The 16,934-nt window shown below is 35.5% G+C and overlaps 1 protein-coding gene across 10 annotated transcripts in view; it reads left to right on the top strand.

Annotated features, from left to right (window-relative positions):
- The window catches only part of ETV1 (ETS variant transcription factor 1), a 92,062-nt gene extending 78,215 nt beyond the window's left edge, over nucleotides 1–13,847 (top strand). For all 10 annotated transcript variants that reach the window (XM_043589002.1, XM_043589001.1, XM_043588998.1 and 7 more), the window contains 3 exons: nucleotides 412–581; nucleotides 4,751–4,852; nucleotides 9,877–13,847. In XM_043589002.1, the coding sequence (XP_043444937.1) occupies nucleotides 412–581; nucleotides 4,751–4,852; nucleotides 9,877–10,098 (494 nt within the window). In that variant the 3' untranslated portion in view covers nucleotides 10,099–13,847. The remainder of the gene's footprint in view (nucleotides 1–411; nucleotides 582–4,750; nucleotides 4,853–9,876) is intronic.
- Nucleotides 13,848–16,934: the final 3,087 nt, after the last annotated feature.

Raw genomic sequence — 16,934 nt, 5'->3', positions numbered from 1 at the left:
AAATTGATTACTCCCTCTTCAGTGTTGCTTAGAGCAGTGAATAATGTCATTAGCAATAAAAGCAAAAAGAAGTGTGATTAGACAGTATGGTTTTTAAATAAATGAATTAAAACAAAAGGATAGTTATACAAAAATGTTATAAGTAAATGACATCTGTGGATTTATTCTGCACCTGTGTGCATTTATTTTGACCCTTATATGTTATAGATAGTTGTTTGTGAGTTTGTACAGATTCTCGCTTTACTTCAAATCCTTTAATTGTTTTAAAGCCCTGTTTAGCAATAACATTACATTTCACAGACACCCATAAAGTGGTTGTGTTTTAATCATTTTAGCGATTGACTTAATGTAAATTTTATATAAATGTCATAATATTGCTAATAATCGAAACTTAAAACCTTTTTAATTTAGGAGACATCAAACAGGAGCCAGGCATGTATCGGGAAGGCCCCACGTACCAGCGGCGGGGGTCACTTCAGCTCTGGCAGTTTTTGGTAGCTCTTCTGGATGACCCTTCAAATTCTCATTTCATTGCGTGGACTGGGCGAGGCATGGAATTTAAACTGATTGAGCCCGAAGAGGTGGGTTTAACAGATTTTTGTTTGGAAAACCAGATATGTTATAATATTGAAGAAACATATATTCGATCAGTGTGCCACAAACGTTTTTGTTTGTTTGTTTTTTTTTTACTTTTAAAACTTTAGGAAAACCTTCTAAATTAGAAGGTGGGCAGAGGAAAAAAATGTATCCATTTAAACTAAGAAATGAATGTGTTGCACACTTTTTCCAGTTGAATACCATCCTGTGGAATTGATGAAGAAAACTAGCCAGAGCATCGTTGGCATAAGACTTGATTCAAGAATGCAGTGCTTGGGAAGGTCTCTAAGAGAGCATCTACATTGGGGATGTTTGATGATTTTTGAGGAGGAGAGGGTGTATCTGAAGTTCAACTACTTTTGCACACGAAGGGATTGTTCTTGAGTATTAGCATTTGTTATTTGGATAATCTTAATTTTGTCAAGGGGTGAGAGAGGGACATTGAGAAACCAAAGTCATGTGCCAGAGGGAGCAGGGGAGAAATTGCCGTAGGGGGGTAAAGACCCACAAGAGCTGCAGTAGGAAGTTCTCACTCCTTCAGAGATGCGGGCCTAGTAGGGACATTGCTTCTCTTTGATTTTTGGTGATACCTTTTCTAGGCAGCCAGACTGTGTACACCCCATGAGAAAGTAGGGATTAAGTACAAAGTGTCACCGTAACACCTAAGAAATTGCCAAAGTGAGAGAATTCTAGAGAGATAATATGGATAAATGGAACACACTTTCAACTACCTGTTCACCTTTCTTACTGTCGCCCACGTGCACAGACAAATGGAATGTTTTCCGGAAAAACGTCTCAGTTCAAGTTTTATTCTCCCCAGGTCTAGTTTCAGACTTAAAGCTACTATAATTATTATGGCATAACCCACCAATTGCATTTTGGACCTCTATAGAAAGGTGACTTTTGTATGAAATGCTTGTGTCTTATTAAAGGTGCTTTCTCTGCTACTTTTGAAGTTGACTTTGGTTTACATTAGCCAAGAAAGCAATGGAAGACTTTCAGTTAACATGCCTATGACTGATCATTTTGGCTGTAGGGTTTAAACACCTCAGAAAGATTGAAAAATTTCGTAAGATATCCAGATATTTTTGAACCCAAGTGATTAGTTTCTCATAGACCAAATATCTACAACCTAGGATAATGGGCCTATATATCTTAAATTTTCTGCCCTTTGAAACCAGGTATTCATTTATAATCAGATAACATGTCGTAGTTTGATATCCAGAAGATAAGTTACCTTTCTTATTTAAGAGATTATCTGATTCAAATATGTATTAAAAGAAGTTTGAAATAACAGGAGCTGGTTAGCATAATTATAAATCTACTTCAGATTATAACTTGTGCTTGCCGGGTTAGCTTTGCATCTCCATTGCCCTACACCAAACACACATACAAATTTCAGAATTTGAAAATATCCATTGTCTAGTATGGGCTAAATGTTTGTGTGTTTGAATTTCCGTAGTGTGTCTCAAGCTTACTTTGGCTTTCAAACGAAATTCATTTTTATGTAGATGTACTTAAATGATGTAAGCTAAAGAACCGTAAAAATGTGAAGCACTAACAAATTGAGACTAGAAACACTTAATGTAAAGTAACTTGAAAGCCCTTTAACGTGATGGAAGTGTGTGCTGTTCACCTCATCGAACATGTTAATAATCACTGAAGAGTTGGTTCATCGGAGAACTGAGTACGTGCGATAGGAATTTACATCGAACAGTTATTTCCTTCTACCTGTGACTAAAATATAGTACTGTTAACTGTGGGCACCCCGTGGTAGAGTAGATCTCTAGAACTTGTTCATCTTGCATAACTCATCTGCTTCTCATAGGCATATTGGTATGTGGCACTTCTCTTGATGAATGTGACACTGAGTCAGTTAAAACATCTCTAAGAATCGGGGCACCTGGGTGGCTCAGTCGGTTAAGCATCTGACTTTGGCTCAGGTCACGATCTCATGGTTTGTGGGTCTGCATGGAGCCTGCTTCATATTCTGTCTCCTTCTCTCTCTGCCTTTCTTCTGCTCATGCCCTGTCTCTCTCTGTCTCTCAAAAATGAGTAAACATCACAAAATTTTAAGAAAACATCTCAAAGAATAAATTTTACTGTTTTAAAATACCTACTAATACCCACTTGTGCTGAGAATTACCAGGCATCCTCAAAATCAGACTCTGCTTATGGTATCAAAAAAATCATCTTTCTCTCCCTAGAGACTTCCACTGTGTTGTCTTAAAGTTGGTTGCAAGTTTTTTACTTTCTAGGGACATCCTGGTGAGTTTCTTCATGAGAAGCATTTGTAAATGAAAAACTATTCAGAGGTTGTTGTTTAATTTAAGGAAATATTAATACTTTATTTTCACATAGTTACAAACAGGTAGAGAGTCAAACAATAAGACACTCTTAAATACAGAGAACAAACTGAGGGTTGATGGGAGGGTGCGGGAGAGAGGAAAGTGGGGGATGGGCACTGAGGAGGGCACTTGTTGGGATGAGCACTGGGTGTTGTATGTAAGTGATAAATCATGGGAATCTACCCCCAAAACCAAGAGCACACTGTATACACTGTATGTTAGCCAACTTGACAATAAATTATATTTAAAAAAGAAAAAAAATATATATATATATTTAAAAAAAAAAAGTAGTTTTCATGTCCTTTTCAAGTTTGCATGCTGTTCACTTGCCAAATCTCTTAAAGATTTGCTGATGTTCATTATTTGGTTTTTAAAAGGCATTTTATTTAGAAAGCATTGCTTTCATTTCTTACTGCCACCCTCCCATTTCACTACTGCTTAGAACACTTGCATTAAAATAAAGTTGATCTTTGGAAAATTAAGATGTACCTGCTGTGATGACCACTTGGATATGTCATCATGTCCCTGTTGCATCACATTTCTCTGCTCTTAAAAAAGTAGAGGGATGCATGTGGCTAAATTACATCGTATGTTTATTCAGGGAATACAAATTAAGGAGGTAGAAGATAGCAAGGATCAGTATTTTTAAAAGGAAGGAAAAAAAAAAAAAAACCAAACCCTGAGGAAAGTCTATTGCTAATAAAATGGAGAAAGACATTATGATCTCTCTGAAAAGCATTCTATTTTAGTGTATGGGACCCAGCAACAACTTGGAATTTCATAGAAATGAAGGAAAACACTAACTCTATTAGCTAATGCTCTCTTGGGGTCGCCTAGGTATGCATGACAGCTGCAGTATCTGCTCAGACTAATAAAATATGGAAATTAACGAGAACGTGGTTGTAGCTGGGGTAGAAAAAGCAGGCTACGCTCTTCAGTATAATGCGTCAGCCAGCCCAAGGCGGTGGTGACGCGGGGGAGGCATATACATTGAAGAAGGGGCTTTTCTTGAAAACCTCTCCTCTGCCACATAAGTTGCTCCTCCAAAGCCACATTATAAAAAGTTCTGAGATTTTTCACTAAACAACAAAGTGGACATTCTGCTTTAGAGATTTTTGTTTGTGGACTTGTGTACATGGTGACCTTTTCCACTTCCTTCTTATTTTTAGTATGCAATTACTGTTGTCTAAGTGAATGCCTAATTTGCCAGTTTAGTATTGGTTACAGTTTTATTCTGATGCTGCTTCAGGCAATAAAAATTATTTGCAGTTCAGATTATGAATTTGTATAGTGTTTCCTCTGCTCCACATAAAATGCCACTTGTTCACTCTTTTATTTAGTATCAAACAGGGTATTTTTTCCTTTAGTTTATTACAACCTCGAAAAACACCTTTACAAAGAGATCACTAAGCTGTTCTTGATCTATGGGTTTTATCTGAAAAACTAAGAGGGAAAACACAGGCCATATATCTCAGGATGGGAAACTTGCCTCATCTTGGTGAATTGCAGCCTGTTCGTTCCCATTGTAAACACATCCCCTTATTTCCATTTAATTTTGTATCCAAAACAATAGTGACAAAGAATTCTATTGTGAAGTTTCAGAATGATCACTGTGCTGCACGCCTGGTTTAAAAGCAAACCAGGACACAGGAAAATTCAGATCATGATTTTGCCTCTTTACTTAGGTCTTTAATTTGGATGTGTTTTGGAAGGTTTGGAAGTAATTGATTAATTCACTAATGCTTTATGAAATATCTTGATAAGGCAGTACTTAACACTACAATGTCATTCTGTTTTGGTGGCAGGTGGCCCGGCGTTGGGGCATTCAGAAAAACAGGCCAGCTATGAACTATGATAAACTAAGCCGTTCGCTTCGCTATTATTATGAGAAAGGAATCATGCAAAAGGTGAGCAGCTAAAACAGCATTAAAATTCATTGAAATGTTGCACATTAATCTGCATGTCGTACTTTAAAAGCCACATATCATTGCATTGCTGAAGCAAGGTTTTCACTCATTTTAACATATGCTTAGCTCTTGGTTTTGGTATTACAAGCCTTTCTATTTATAAATTCCTGGGCATTAGAGACCGGTGTAATAATATCATATAGAAACTAGTAGGCTTTCTGGCAGTCCCAACTTTACCGTATTTGGTAAAAAATGTTGTTTCAGTACTAATATTCACGTATATCTTCCCAGAAGTTTTCGGTAGTCCACTACATTCCCCACAATTATATAATTTGGAAATGCTTTTGTTTATAGTTTCCAGTACAAACTGAATGCTTACTTTTTCCCTCCTTGTTCTTATCCTTAAGAAACATTCAGAGAATTTCTTGTCCTGAAAAATCTTCTTTTCTTGTCTGAGATCTTGCCTGGTTTCAGCATGTGACAGCTTAGAATCCTAAACCATTTATTAAAAATAAGTATTGATACTATTTCATTGGTGAATGAAGTTAAATATATTTTATTTCATTTCAAGTGAGCTTCTCTTAGTATTTGAAAGTGGCTTTAAAAAAAAGAGTAAGATAAAACAAGTGAAGTGCATGCAGAAGAGATTGTAAAATTTTTGAAGAAGGGAATGAACTGATGAATAAAGATAAAACATTGAATACTTGTGATTATTACATCTTTCAGCCTTGCATGTGTATTCATTCCAGTTGTGTAGACTGTGAACCAAGTTTATGATTTATCCTTTGTGAACATTACTGTCTTATTATGCGTCCTTTGTTCATTTGGGTGACACAAACATAGGTATATATTCTGCACTGTGGCATATTTTTTATACCACTATATTTACACCAAGAAAACTCAACCATTTGCTACATGTAACATACTGGAACAGAGGGAACAGCATCACTGAGTTTTTAGACCAAAGGGAATTGGTGCTCTGGAGTTCACCGTCTCAGAAGTTAGAGTGCCCAAGATCCTTGAAAGATAAGGCTGAATCCATTTCTCATTTCCTATTTCCCCGAATCTTGCCTTCAAGATATATAACCTATTACTACCTGCTCCCCTGTGTTCTCCATCTCAACTGTAGGGTCTTTTTTTATTCCTCCCTTCCTCTCACCTGCCCTTCCCACCTGCAGTGATACCCTTTCATTTTCCTCACCAAGTCCCTAGTCCCAGCACATCACGTGGGCTGGTGCAGCAGGTGCTCCCCAGTCCTGGGTAGTGGTGCACAGCGAAAGAGAGAATGCAGTCGGGTTTACATGCTGACTTCTCAGCGGGTCACCTTTTTGAACAGGTTCTTCTGCTAAATGGTGGTGTTTTTACTTCCTGAAGTTGTTCTGATGATTAAATGAAATAAGGTACCCGAGACCGTTGCGTGGTACCTGGCACAGTAGAAGTCTTCAGTGAAAGGTAGCTCTGAATACCACTCACACCCTGAAACCAGTGGGAGCTGAGACACATTTGGCTTCTGTGTCTTGACCATTAAGTCTCTTATTAAAGAGAGCATTCACAGAGAGTTAAAAGGAGAAGGTCTCTAGTTACACCTCAGCTTTTAGACATAGTGTTTGACAGGGTATCTCCAGGATGTCATGCCAGGTCTTAATTATTCTCAAGGGTGTTCAAACGTGATTCTTATTACTAATATCACCATTCCATGTGCCTGTTGATTTATCCGATGATCACATATACCGTGTGTTTACCTCTTATTTTAATAGATTGATAAGACAAGATGCTATCACATAATCAAATTATGGCATAGGTACTAAAATACAGATTAAAATAGTGTTGCTCCTCACATTTTTCCCTGTTGGGATGTAATTGCCAAAAGAAATTGTTTGCAACTGTTTATCAGCTAGTAGAGGGTAGCAAAATTCTGTGGTTTCTATGACATACCTTTTGGGGTGTTGCCGTGCAATGTGAGAAAGCATAGGGTGTTTAATGGTGAAATATGCAAAATTGAGGTCTCCTTGTAGCCAGCACATAAATGAAGGCTGCTTACAGTTTTTACAGACATGTTTACTCTTTTTCCTCATATGTGTTGAGTGATTCTCTTTGCTGCTATTTGATACGCCTCTGACCCCCTCATTACTTCACCGATATGGTCCCCTCTTTATAGAGTGCCTTGCCTTCTGATTTTTACCTAACGTCTGTATCAGTCTAATGGTTAAGTAAATTTTAACAGAGTCACTCAGGAAAATTATGCTGTCCTTAAAAAAAAAAAGTGTGATATAGAATTTTATATTTCAGGGTGTAGTGGAAAAATGTTTATATGACCACACTTGATTAGAAACTTAAAATTCTGTTACTCTGGTTTCTTTTCAGATCATATAAACTTAAAATTATGTATGTATGTGGTGTATGTCAAGGAAAATAAAATGGAAAGTTTAGAAAATAAAAATAATCAAATGGATCTAAACATATAAAAAAATCCTGATTATTTCAGTAGTTGTGAAAGAAGAAAGGGTGGGGTATGGCTTTTAGACTGTACATACATGTGTTCACTTCTATTTCAAAACAGAAATGCCTAGACAAATATGTGGAAAAATTTGAACAGTGGTTATTTCTTGATGATATAATGATAAATCATTATTTCTTTTGGTTTAATGTGTAGTTTTTAGTTTTCCTCTAGTTTCTCTGTGTTACTTCTACGATTTTAAAAATTAACACATAATTTAAATGTGTAGTCTTTCAAAGCACAGTTCAAAAGATACTTCCTTACTTAACTCTAATTCATCTCCTATAAAATTCATGTTCTGTATATCTCAGCTTTGCAGTTTGGGTATACTTAATGTGCAGCATTTTCTACATTGTAATTGTATTACTACTAATAAAAGACATTATTTCCCTTGGTAGTTATCAGCCTTTGTTCTAAACTCTGTGGCATCTAACATAGTCCGATAAATATAGTGGTAGCTCCAAAAATGTTTTTCATAAGAAAAATAGCAGGAAGCAATGAGTCAAGGCAGTCTCCTTAAGAGGTTTTATAATCTTGATTGCATGTTGTACATTTTAATTCCCCATGGCGATTTATCAAATCATTTCTAATTATAACCAATAGCAACAGGTTGGATAAAAAAGCTACCAGTAGCCTAAAGCAAATACCTCTTTTTCTGAAGCTCCAAACAAAACAAAGAAGGTTATTGAATGCTTTGAGGTATGCAGGCCATTTATTTATTTATTTTCCTCAAGATGGTTTGAATAAAGAAAAAAAAAAGAACACAAGGATTTCATATCTTAGCTTTGTTTCTGATATTGCCTGTTTATATATTTATGGCAATTCCACCTTTATGAACTTAGTTTCTTTCTTATAAGGGCCTAAAATAATTTATGTCAGCTCCTCTGTTTGCTATGCAATGTACTAGAAACTTCCATCTTGATTTTATAAGAGGCTTTCCATAGGAGCCATTCCCACCTCTATTTCACAAAAGAAAGGGGAAACTGAGAGCAGATTAAGAAACATGTCCAAATTTATAAAAACGAAGTGTTCACTCTTTTCATACCTAAGAATATTCAGATTATTTGGATTCTCTAAATTGGTTCCTTTTACAAGCTAAAAAAATCCAGGACAAAAAAATGTTCTAAATCTTGAGTCCAGAACACTAGCGCTCTTTGGTAGTTGATTCGCTTTCTCCAAACATACAGATAGTTTCTAAACCATGAACTTACTCTTCTCCTGTATCACAAAGCAAATAGTAGTGCCTTTTTGATACATAGGAACCCAGAGGTACTGAGTAATTCTCACCTTTCTAAAACTACTAATCTCTGCACACATACGAAAAGGTACTGTCAATGTCAATGCAAAGAACTGTATTCATGCACACACCCCCTCCACCCTCTATCCCACAACCCACTCCTGGTTTTTTTAGAACCTCAGTTTTGTCTGTTAACGGAGGTGGGGGTACATACGTGTTTCACTTCATTATTGTTTATAATTTCCTAGAGAAACATTATTCTTCAAAATTTAAGTTTGGTACATGTCATTCCCTACAAATTATGCTACTTCTCCTTTATTTCAGGCAGCTGTCACATTTCTTTTTCTCATTTCCTCCCTATGCATTGTATATTTTAAATTCCTTTCACTTTTTTACACCTCTTACTTCAATTTGACACTTTACACACATCCTTAACTTCTGTCTAATGCAACTTGCCTTCATTTTTAAAAGTGATGTACCCAGGATAATGCTGTCCTCTTGATCCATCTTTCATTTAAATAAGGCTATGCATCTTTTTCTTTTACATCAGAATACACAAGTGCCAAAAAAAGAAAAAAAAAAGAAGAAAAGAAAAAGAAAAAAGAACCAGTTCACTGTGAATCAGCAAGTCACTAGTCTAGTCTTATTAGGAACACAACACATTTTTCTTTTAAGGTTTAGAAGTTTAGTTTTTCTACGATTTCAGAAAATGTAATATTAAGAGGGAGACACTACACCTTAAAGATCCAGTCATTTTATAAAGATATTACCATTTAAAACAAAGGAAAAAAATTTCGATGGGAGATGCCTGCATGAAATCATTGATTTCCACCCCTCCCCCAAATAACAATGTAAGCTTCCTTTTATTTAAAACAAGCAAAGTGCTAAGCTTTCTAGCTGTGCCTGGAATGAATGTAATTATTACTCAGAGTCAATCATTACTCAAGGTCGCATTTCCCTCTTTTGGACTGTAATTTATTCTACAAAGTAAGGACCTTCTTTTTTTTTTTTTTTTTTTTTTTTTTTTTTTTTTTTTTTTTTTGGTTATGCACCCTTTCTGGTATATTAAACCAAGTTTTTATTCTTTTGTTTCCCTGCTCTTTCCTATTTGGGGATGGTAGAGATCGCAGTTCTATTGAGGTCCATTGACATATAGCGTTACATCAGTTTCAGGGGTAAAACAGAATGATTCACTACTTGTATATATCATGAAATGATCGCCACACTAAGTTCAGTTAACATCCTGCACCGTACATAAGGCTGGGTTTTTCTCTTCCGTGTTTTCATCAGGTGGCTGGAGAGAGATATGTCTACAAATTTGTGTGTGATCCAGAAGCCCTGTTCTCCATGGCCTTTCCAGATAATCAGCGCCCACTGCTGAAGACAGACATGGAACGTCACATCAATGAAGAGGACACGGTGCCTCTGTCTCACTTTGACGAGGGCATGGCCTACATGCCGGAAGGGGGCTGCTGCAACCCCCATCCCTACAATGAAGGCTACGTGTATTAACACAAGTGACAGTGAAGCAGGGCCTGCTCAAGTGTTTCCTCTTTTTGCAGGATGCAGAGAATCTCTGAGTGCTCTTCGATTTTTGATTTTTGTTGTTTGTATTTTATTTTTAAATAATAATACACAAAAAGGGGCTTTCCTGTTGCATTATTCTATGGTCTGCCATGGACTGTGCACTTTATTTGAGGGTGGGTGGGAGTAATCTAAACATTTATTCTGTGTAACAGGAAGATAATGGGTGAATGGGTGGGGGAATACGGGGATTACTTTTTACTTAGGCTTGGGATGGGGTCCTACAGGTTTTAAGTATGATGAAGCTATATCATGTTTATTTGATTTCATAACAACATAAGAAAACGTTCATTTTCTCTGGGTATCTATGGTACAGTTAATTCACATTGTGTAAATATCCACTTGGAGACCATTTGCCTTGGGCATTTTCCCCTCTCATTTCTGAGTCTCTGCAAGATGTACAAAAACAAAAACAAACAAACAAAAAAAAAACAAAAAAAACAAAAAACAAAAAACAAAAAAAACCCTACTGTAAATGGCAGTTTAATTGTTAGAGATGACTGGTTTTGCACCTGTTGTAAAAAGGTATTTAGAGATTGCATTTGCTGTTTTTGTTTTGTTTTGCTCTATATATGACTCACAGAGGATAACCATAAAATGGGTAATTCTCTCTGAAGTTGAGTGATCACCATGACGGTAAATGAGGGGCACAATTTTGGACTCTGGCTCCAAACTGAGTCATAGGCCAGTAGCATTACATGTATCTGGTGCCACCTTGCTGTTTAGATACAAATCATACTGTCGTTTAAATATTTTGAAGCCCGTTTCAGTTAAATAATGATATGTCATGGTCCTTTGAGATCTTCATTTAAATGTTAAATCCAGGATCACAATGAAGCAAAAAATATCTATCTCACTTCCTTCAGTACATAAAAAGACATTATTTAATCGATAAGAATTAACTGTACTAAATCACATATTATGCTGTTCTAGATACAGCAAGCACTCCTTAAGAAAAATATCCAATACACTAAATAGGTACTATAGTAATTTTTAGACATGGTACCCGTTGATATGCATTTAAACCTTTTACTGCTGTGTTATGTTGATAACATATATAAATATTAGATAATGCTAATGCTTCTGCTGCTGTCTTTTCTGTAATATTCTCTTTCATGCTGAATTTACTATGACCATTTATAAGCAATGCAGTTAACTACAGATAGCATTTCAGGACAAAATAGATGACTCAAACCATTTATTGCTTAAAAAATAGCTTATGCCATGCTATGCTATAAGCAGCTTTTATGCACATTGACAAATGAAGAGTAAGCTTCAGCTTGCTAAGGGAAACTGTGGAACTTTTGTAACTTTTGGTGAAATAGAAAATTATTTACAAACTGTCGAAGATCTGAGGAAGTTGCTGTATGACATAGTGCTGGCACTGATATTCATCATCTTGTTTTGGACACTTGTGTAAATGTGTTTGGATTGTTTGAAAGAAGATTTAAAGATTTAAAGTTTCAAAGGTTTTTGTTTTGTTTTTGTTTGGCATTTGGAGAAAATATTGAAAGCAGAATATGTTGTTTCATTCACCTTGGAAAAAAACAAAGTAAATGGTGTTATGATATCCTTGAAAAGCTTGCTGAACCATTCAGACAAGAAGCATGAATTTTGTTCAATCCATCAATATCCCAGAGAAACGGCATTTTTTAAGAGTCTATAATGAAATGTTAAAAAAAAAAAATCCAGAACACAAAGCCAAAATGAACCTATAAAAGCATTTCTTGGTGAACACAGGAAAGATTGTTGAAAGATGATTTCTCGGCTACCCATTTTCCAAAATGGCACAGATCACAGCTCATATATCTAAATTGAACAGCTATTGGGAAACCCATATTCAGTGATCAATACTAGTCACATTTAATCCTACAAAAAGATCTATTTTAATTTCATTGTATGTATGTAACCTGTGATTTCAATGATTGTTCTGCCTATACATTATATATCATTAGGCCCATTATGGGTTAATAAGTATGCCTTAAAAATGAGAACTTCTTTCCCCCTACTATGCTCATGTGGCCATTTACAGCACTTAGAATAAAAACAAATTTTAAAATATTCAGCTAAAGATTTATTGGAAAGAGTATTAACGTATTTGGAGAAATTAAGGAGAAATTAAAAGTGGGTCTTTAAAATAGCATCTAAATGAAATTGTATTGAGGATTCTTTTTCTTTCTTTCGCCTTTTCTTTTTTTCCTTGTTCTTTTTTCTTTTTAATATCTAGTTCTAATTTCCCATTGGGGAAGGATTGGGCTATGAGTTATCTTAATGGATCAAAGGAAGAACTGGTATTAATTATATAATATTTAAGGCCAAACTATTTTTCTGCTTAAGGTAGTGACTCACAAAACAAAATGAGTAATTGGCCTGTTAACATTAAGAATATTTCCAGTACAGAAGGGCTCAAACGTTGCATTATAAACTCTTTTGGGAAATGTATCTCAAGTTCTTTTTTTTTTTAAGTTCTGTTTTTATTCTTTTTTGCTTGTGTTTTTATTTTCAGATAGATTAATAAATCTGGCAGCTGATTTCTGCGAGATTCTTGTGTTTTGAATTTCTAATTGAATTGGCTATTAGAAATCCTTTAAAAATATAACATTTTCCTTCAACTTGGTAAAATAAACTAAAAGAAATCTCTCCCCTAATTTTGCTGCCTCTCAGTGATGATATGCTATTACCCAACAGACTGATTACAACCAAGAATGGTACATCCTAAGTAACTAATGAAAAATGACTTTTCTTAAGTTATGCCTCTGAAAAATACTGAAAAATAAAAGTCCACAAAGCTAGCAGTGCACAACACTTTTCTGAAATCATGCGTGGGTCTTGGAGGTAATTTATTTGAATCTTCTTTCTACAGATAGTTGTAATTTCTTGTGGCTGCCCTAACAAAGGTAATGGTTCAAAGCTACACAAATATATCCTTTTATAGTCCTGAAGATGAAAAGTCCAAAATGAGCCTAAAGGTGCTAAAATCAAGGTGTGCATGTAGGGATTCTCTCGAAGGTTCCAGGAGAGAATCCCATTCTAGCTTCTACTTTAGAGGCTACTGACATTTCGGAGTCCTGGCTCCTGGCTTCAGCACTCCAGTCTTTGTTTCTGTCGTCATGTCCCTCTTTGTACTGAAGTCAGATATTCCTCAAGCTGCCTCTTGTAAGGACACTGAGGATTGTATTTAAGGTCCTCACAGATAACCCAGGATGATTTCTCCATCTCAAGATCTTTCCTTCGTCACATCTTTGAAGGCCCTTTTGCCTGTTTCATTCACAGCTTCCCAGATCAGGACATGGAGGTGGAGGGTTGTGGGGAGGGTGCTGTTATTTAGCCCATCACCTAATGAAGACGCTCTGGTCAAAATACTGATTGATTTACCTCTAGACAAAAGTTGTGTTGATGGAGATAGGGTTAGAAGTTACTGAAAAGCATTTTTGTTTACCATTGAAATAGTTTTACTATACTCTGCATAAATGGTACTGAAAACATTCTATTAAAGTTCACCTATTCCAATAAAGGATCTAGTAATCACATCAAATGATGACATGACTTTATAACCCCTTGTGTAAATATTATGTGATGAGCGATAAGGTGTGTTAAGTACAGCGTAGTAGCACAGTTAATTCTGTCGTCCAAGCCAGATTATATATTTTTTAAATAAATTTCTTTTTGTGCTGGTATGAGTGGTTACTATACGCTCTTAACATCTGCTAGGGATTACTATTTATTAAGAGTTTTAGAATATGTCTGTTACTCAGAATAACAGTTCTAAAATGTGAGTCACCTTGTCTTCATATGACAAGGAAAGAAATCTATTACCCACTTTTATAACATTTAAGCAGATCATGGGAATTTCTAAAATGAGCTCCTTTGTCAATCAGGCAACGTTTTAAGAGCTTATAATGACAAAACATTGCAGAGGAGAAGGCCATTTGAATGTTTATACTTGATATCTTAGAAGAAGTAAAATTTAAAAATAAGCGCATGAGCTATTTTCCAGTGCTGTTTGAGAGGAGGAAGGGGAAAATACTGTTGTAAAAAAAAAATAGAGATCCAGGTAAAAATAATAGAAGGAGATTAAAGGAGGCAAATGAACAATTAAGCAATTGTGAGAATTCCATAACAGCCAACATTCCATAAAATATCAGTGTTGGACATCATGCTGAAGAATTTGACCCAGTTTACTCAGAACACAACTAGTACTTGTAGGGCTTGACTTAATTTTTTTTAAACATGAGACACATTTAGAAGGATTTATTAAAAAAACAATTTATGGGAAAATACAGTTTAAGAAGAGAGTGGACTAGTGGGTACCTTTATAGAAGTAATGATGACTTTAGAATGTTCAATTGCATACAGAATAGCTATGGCTTATGAATTCATATGTAAGGTAGCATCTTGTGGGGTTTTTTTGTTTTTGTTTTTTGTTTTTATTTTGCAAGTAGACCCTAATATTCTTATGTACTTCCGTTCTAACATTATGTTTCTATGGGGAAGACATTTTTAATTCACATGGATGTATTGAAATTATACTTACAGTTTGAGAAAACATGCTATGAAATTTGTGATGATAGAAAATTAAATATGCTTAAAATCTGAATCTAAAATAAAAGCCCAGAAATTGAAAACATGATCGTGATCACTCTGGAAGGTGGCACGTCTATAACTGGAGGGCGGAACATCTAAATTTTTGACACATCCAAATTTTGGCACATCTGAATCATTTTAATCATTTCGTGTATGACCAAGCACTTGAGTAACCTCTTTGCTGTCCTTCCACTACTTCCCATGTATTATTCTCTTTCTGGTAACTTAGTTCCCAGGACACCTGATCAATGGTTTTCTAATTTTGTGTTCTAATCTCTTTTAATACACTATTTCACCTAATCCTCTCAGCAACTGTATCAGAAAGAAATTTGGGGACGGGAACTCTCTGAATTATTTTAGTGATTCCCATGTGCCAACCAATGTGTATGCATGACATACGGCAGTGTGTCACTCATGGCTCTTATTGAGGAGAAGCTGAGGCTCCCAGCAAAACAAAAATGTAATGTCAAGATGTCATGTGATCACAGTCAAATTCATCAACTCTTTTCTGTAACTTGGGCCTGGCTACTTTCTTGATTTAAATTTCTAATGACTTAAAAATGTATGTAACGATGATTCCCATTTTGCTGAAATACGGTCTTACGGTCTTACTTAAAACATTTCTTTAACCATTTTTGAATAGTCTCTATAGAAAAATCTGGAAAAGAAATCAAGTGCTATTTAAACAACAGCAACATCAAATGGTGATTACCCCCCGCTCCGAATCTTTAAGCATTTCAGAATCAAAATGAAGTACCACTTTGTTTTTGTTTTTCTACCAGAGAAGGGTACAGTTTAATGTTCCCAAAGGAGACAGATGTACTGATCAAATTCATCAGAAAGTTGTAAACACTGCCCCCATGATTTATGCTATTAGACATGACTTGTGAAAGTAATAGATTTTCCAGAAAACTTTTAAGGCACAGTAAATCTGAATTTACATGATTCAGAAGGAGCAACAGACAGATTTTTAAATTAGAAAGTAGAACTGAAAGCATAGAAAGTATTTTATAAAGAAATCTTAATTTGTAATAATGTCACATTACTGCAAAGTGAACTATGACATTTTTTATATATTTTAATTTCCTGAATAGCTAGTAAAAGTATTTGTCCTATAGTTTTAACGTCAGTTTAACTGTCAGGAGAAAAATGTAGTGGGAAAAAAATAGGAGGGGAAAAAAAAAAAAGACAATGCGTGTAGCACTAGTTTTCAAACTGCAGTCTAAAATGCTATCCTACTTTTGATACTACAGAAATATTTTACTTTATACTTAAAAGCAATCACAAATATTGGGGCACCTGGCTGACTCAGTTGGTTAAGCATCCAACTTTGGCTCAGGTCATGATCTCTTGGTTTATGAGTTTAAGCCCGGAGTGGGACTCTGCTGGTAGTGTGGAGCCTGCGAGGATTCTCTCTCTCCCTCGCTCTCTGCCCCTCCCCCACTTGTGCTTTCTCTATCAAAATAAACTTTAAAGAAGTAATCATAAACATTAAATACTTTAATTTTTCTATTTCAAAAATGTAGTAATATGTATATAACATAAAACTTGCCATTTTAACTATTTAAAACATTTTTAATGTTATTTTTTGAGAGAGAGAAAGACAGAGTGTGTGTGGGGGAGGGGGGCAGAGAGAGAGACACACACACACACAGAATCCAAAGCAGGATCCAGGCTTTGAGCTGTCAGCACAGAGCCCAAAGTGGGGCTCGAACTCACAGACCGCAATATCATGACCTGAGCCGAAGTCGGGCGCCCACCGACTGAGCCACCCAGGTGCCCCAACACTAAGAACGTTCTAAATTAAAAGAAATAGAGTATTTTTCTCTGACTTTCCAAATTTCTTGTAATAGATTCCTTACAAAAACCTATTCCTTGCAATTTGGTACTGCGTCATTTACAGATTAAGGTGATTTGTTTAGAATCATTCACTTACGGAGTAAACTTCTGCTTCGTTACTGAGAGGATCACGTGTGAAGAGATAAGATTTTATTTTTTTCTCAGCTACATAATACTAGGCCCAAATGTGATAATTCTAATTTTCTTTGTTGATTGTTACTTGTTTCATGAAGATCTTAATAGTAAATGTTACAAACAGCACGTAAAATTGCCATTCTGATTATTTTGCATACTTACCACTGAAATTCAGTATCAAGAAAATTATGAAATAGAGTCAACTG

The sequence above is a fragment of the Prionailurus bengalensis genome, chromosome A2, assembly GCF_016509475.1.
Source record: "Prionailurus bengalensis isolate Pbe53 chromosome A2, Fcat_Pben_1.1_paternal_pri, whole genome shotgun sequence".
Taxonomy (NCBI): Eukaryota; Metazoa; Chordata; class Mammalia; order Carnivora; family Felidae; genus Prionailurus; species Prionailurus bengalensis.
This window is presented reverse-complemented; position numbering and strand designations above follow the sequence as displayed.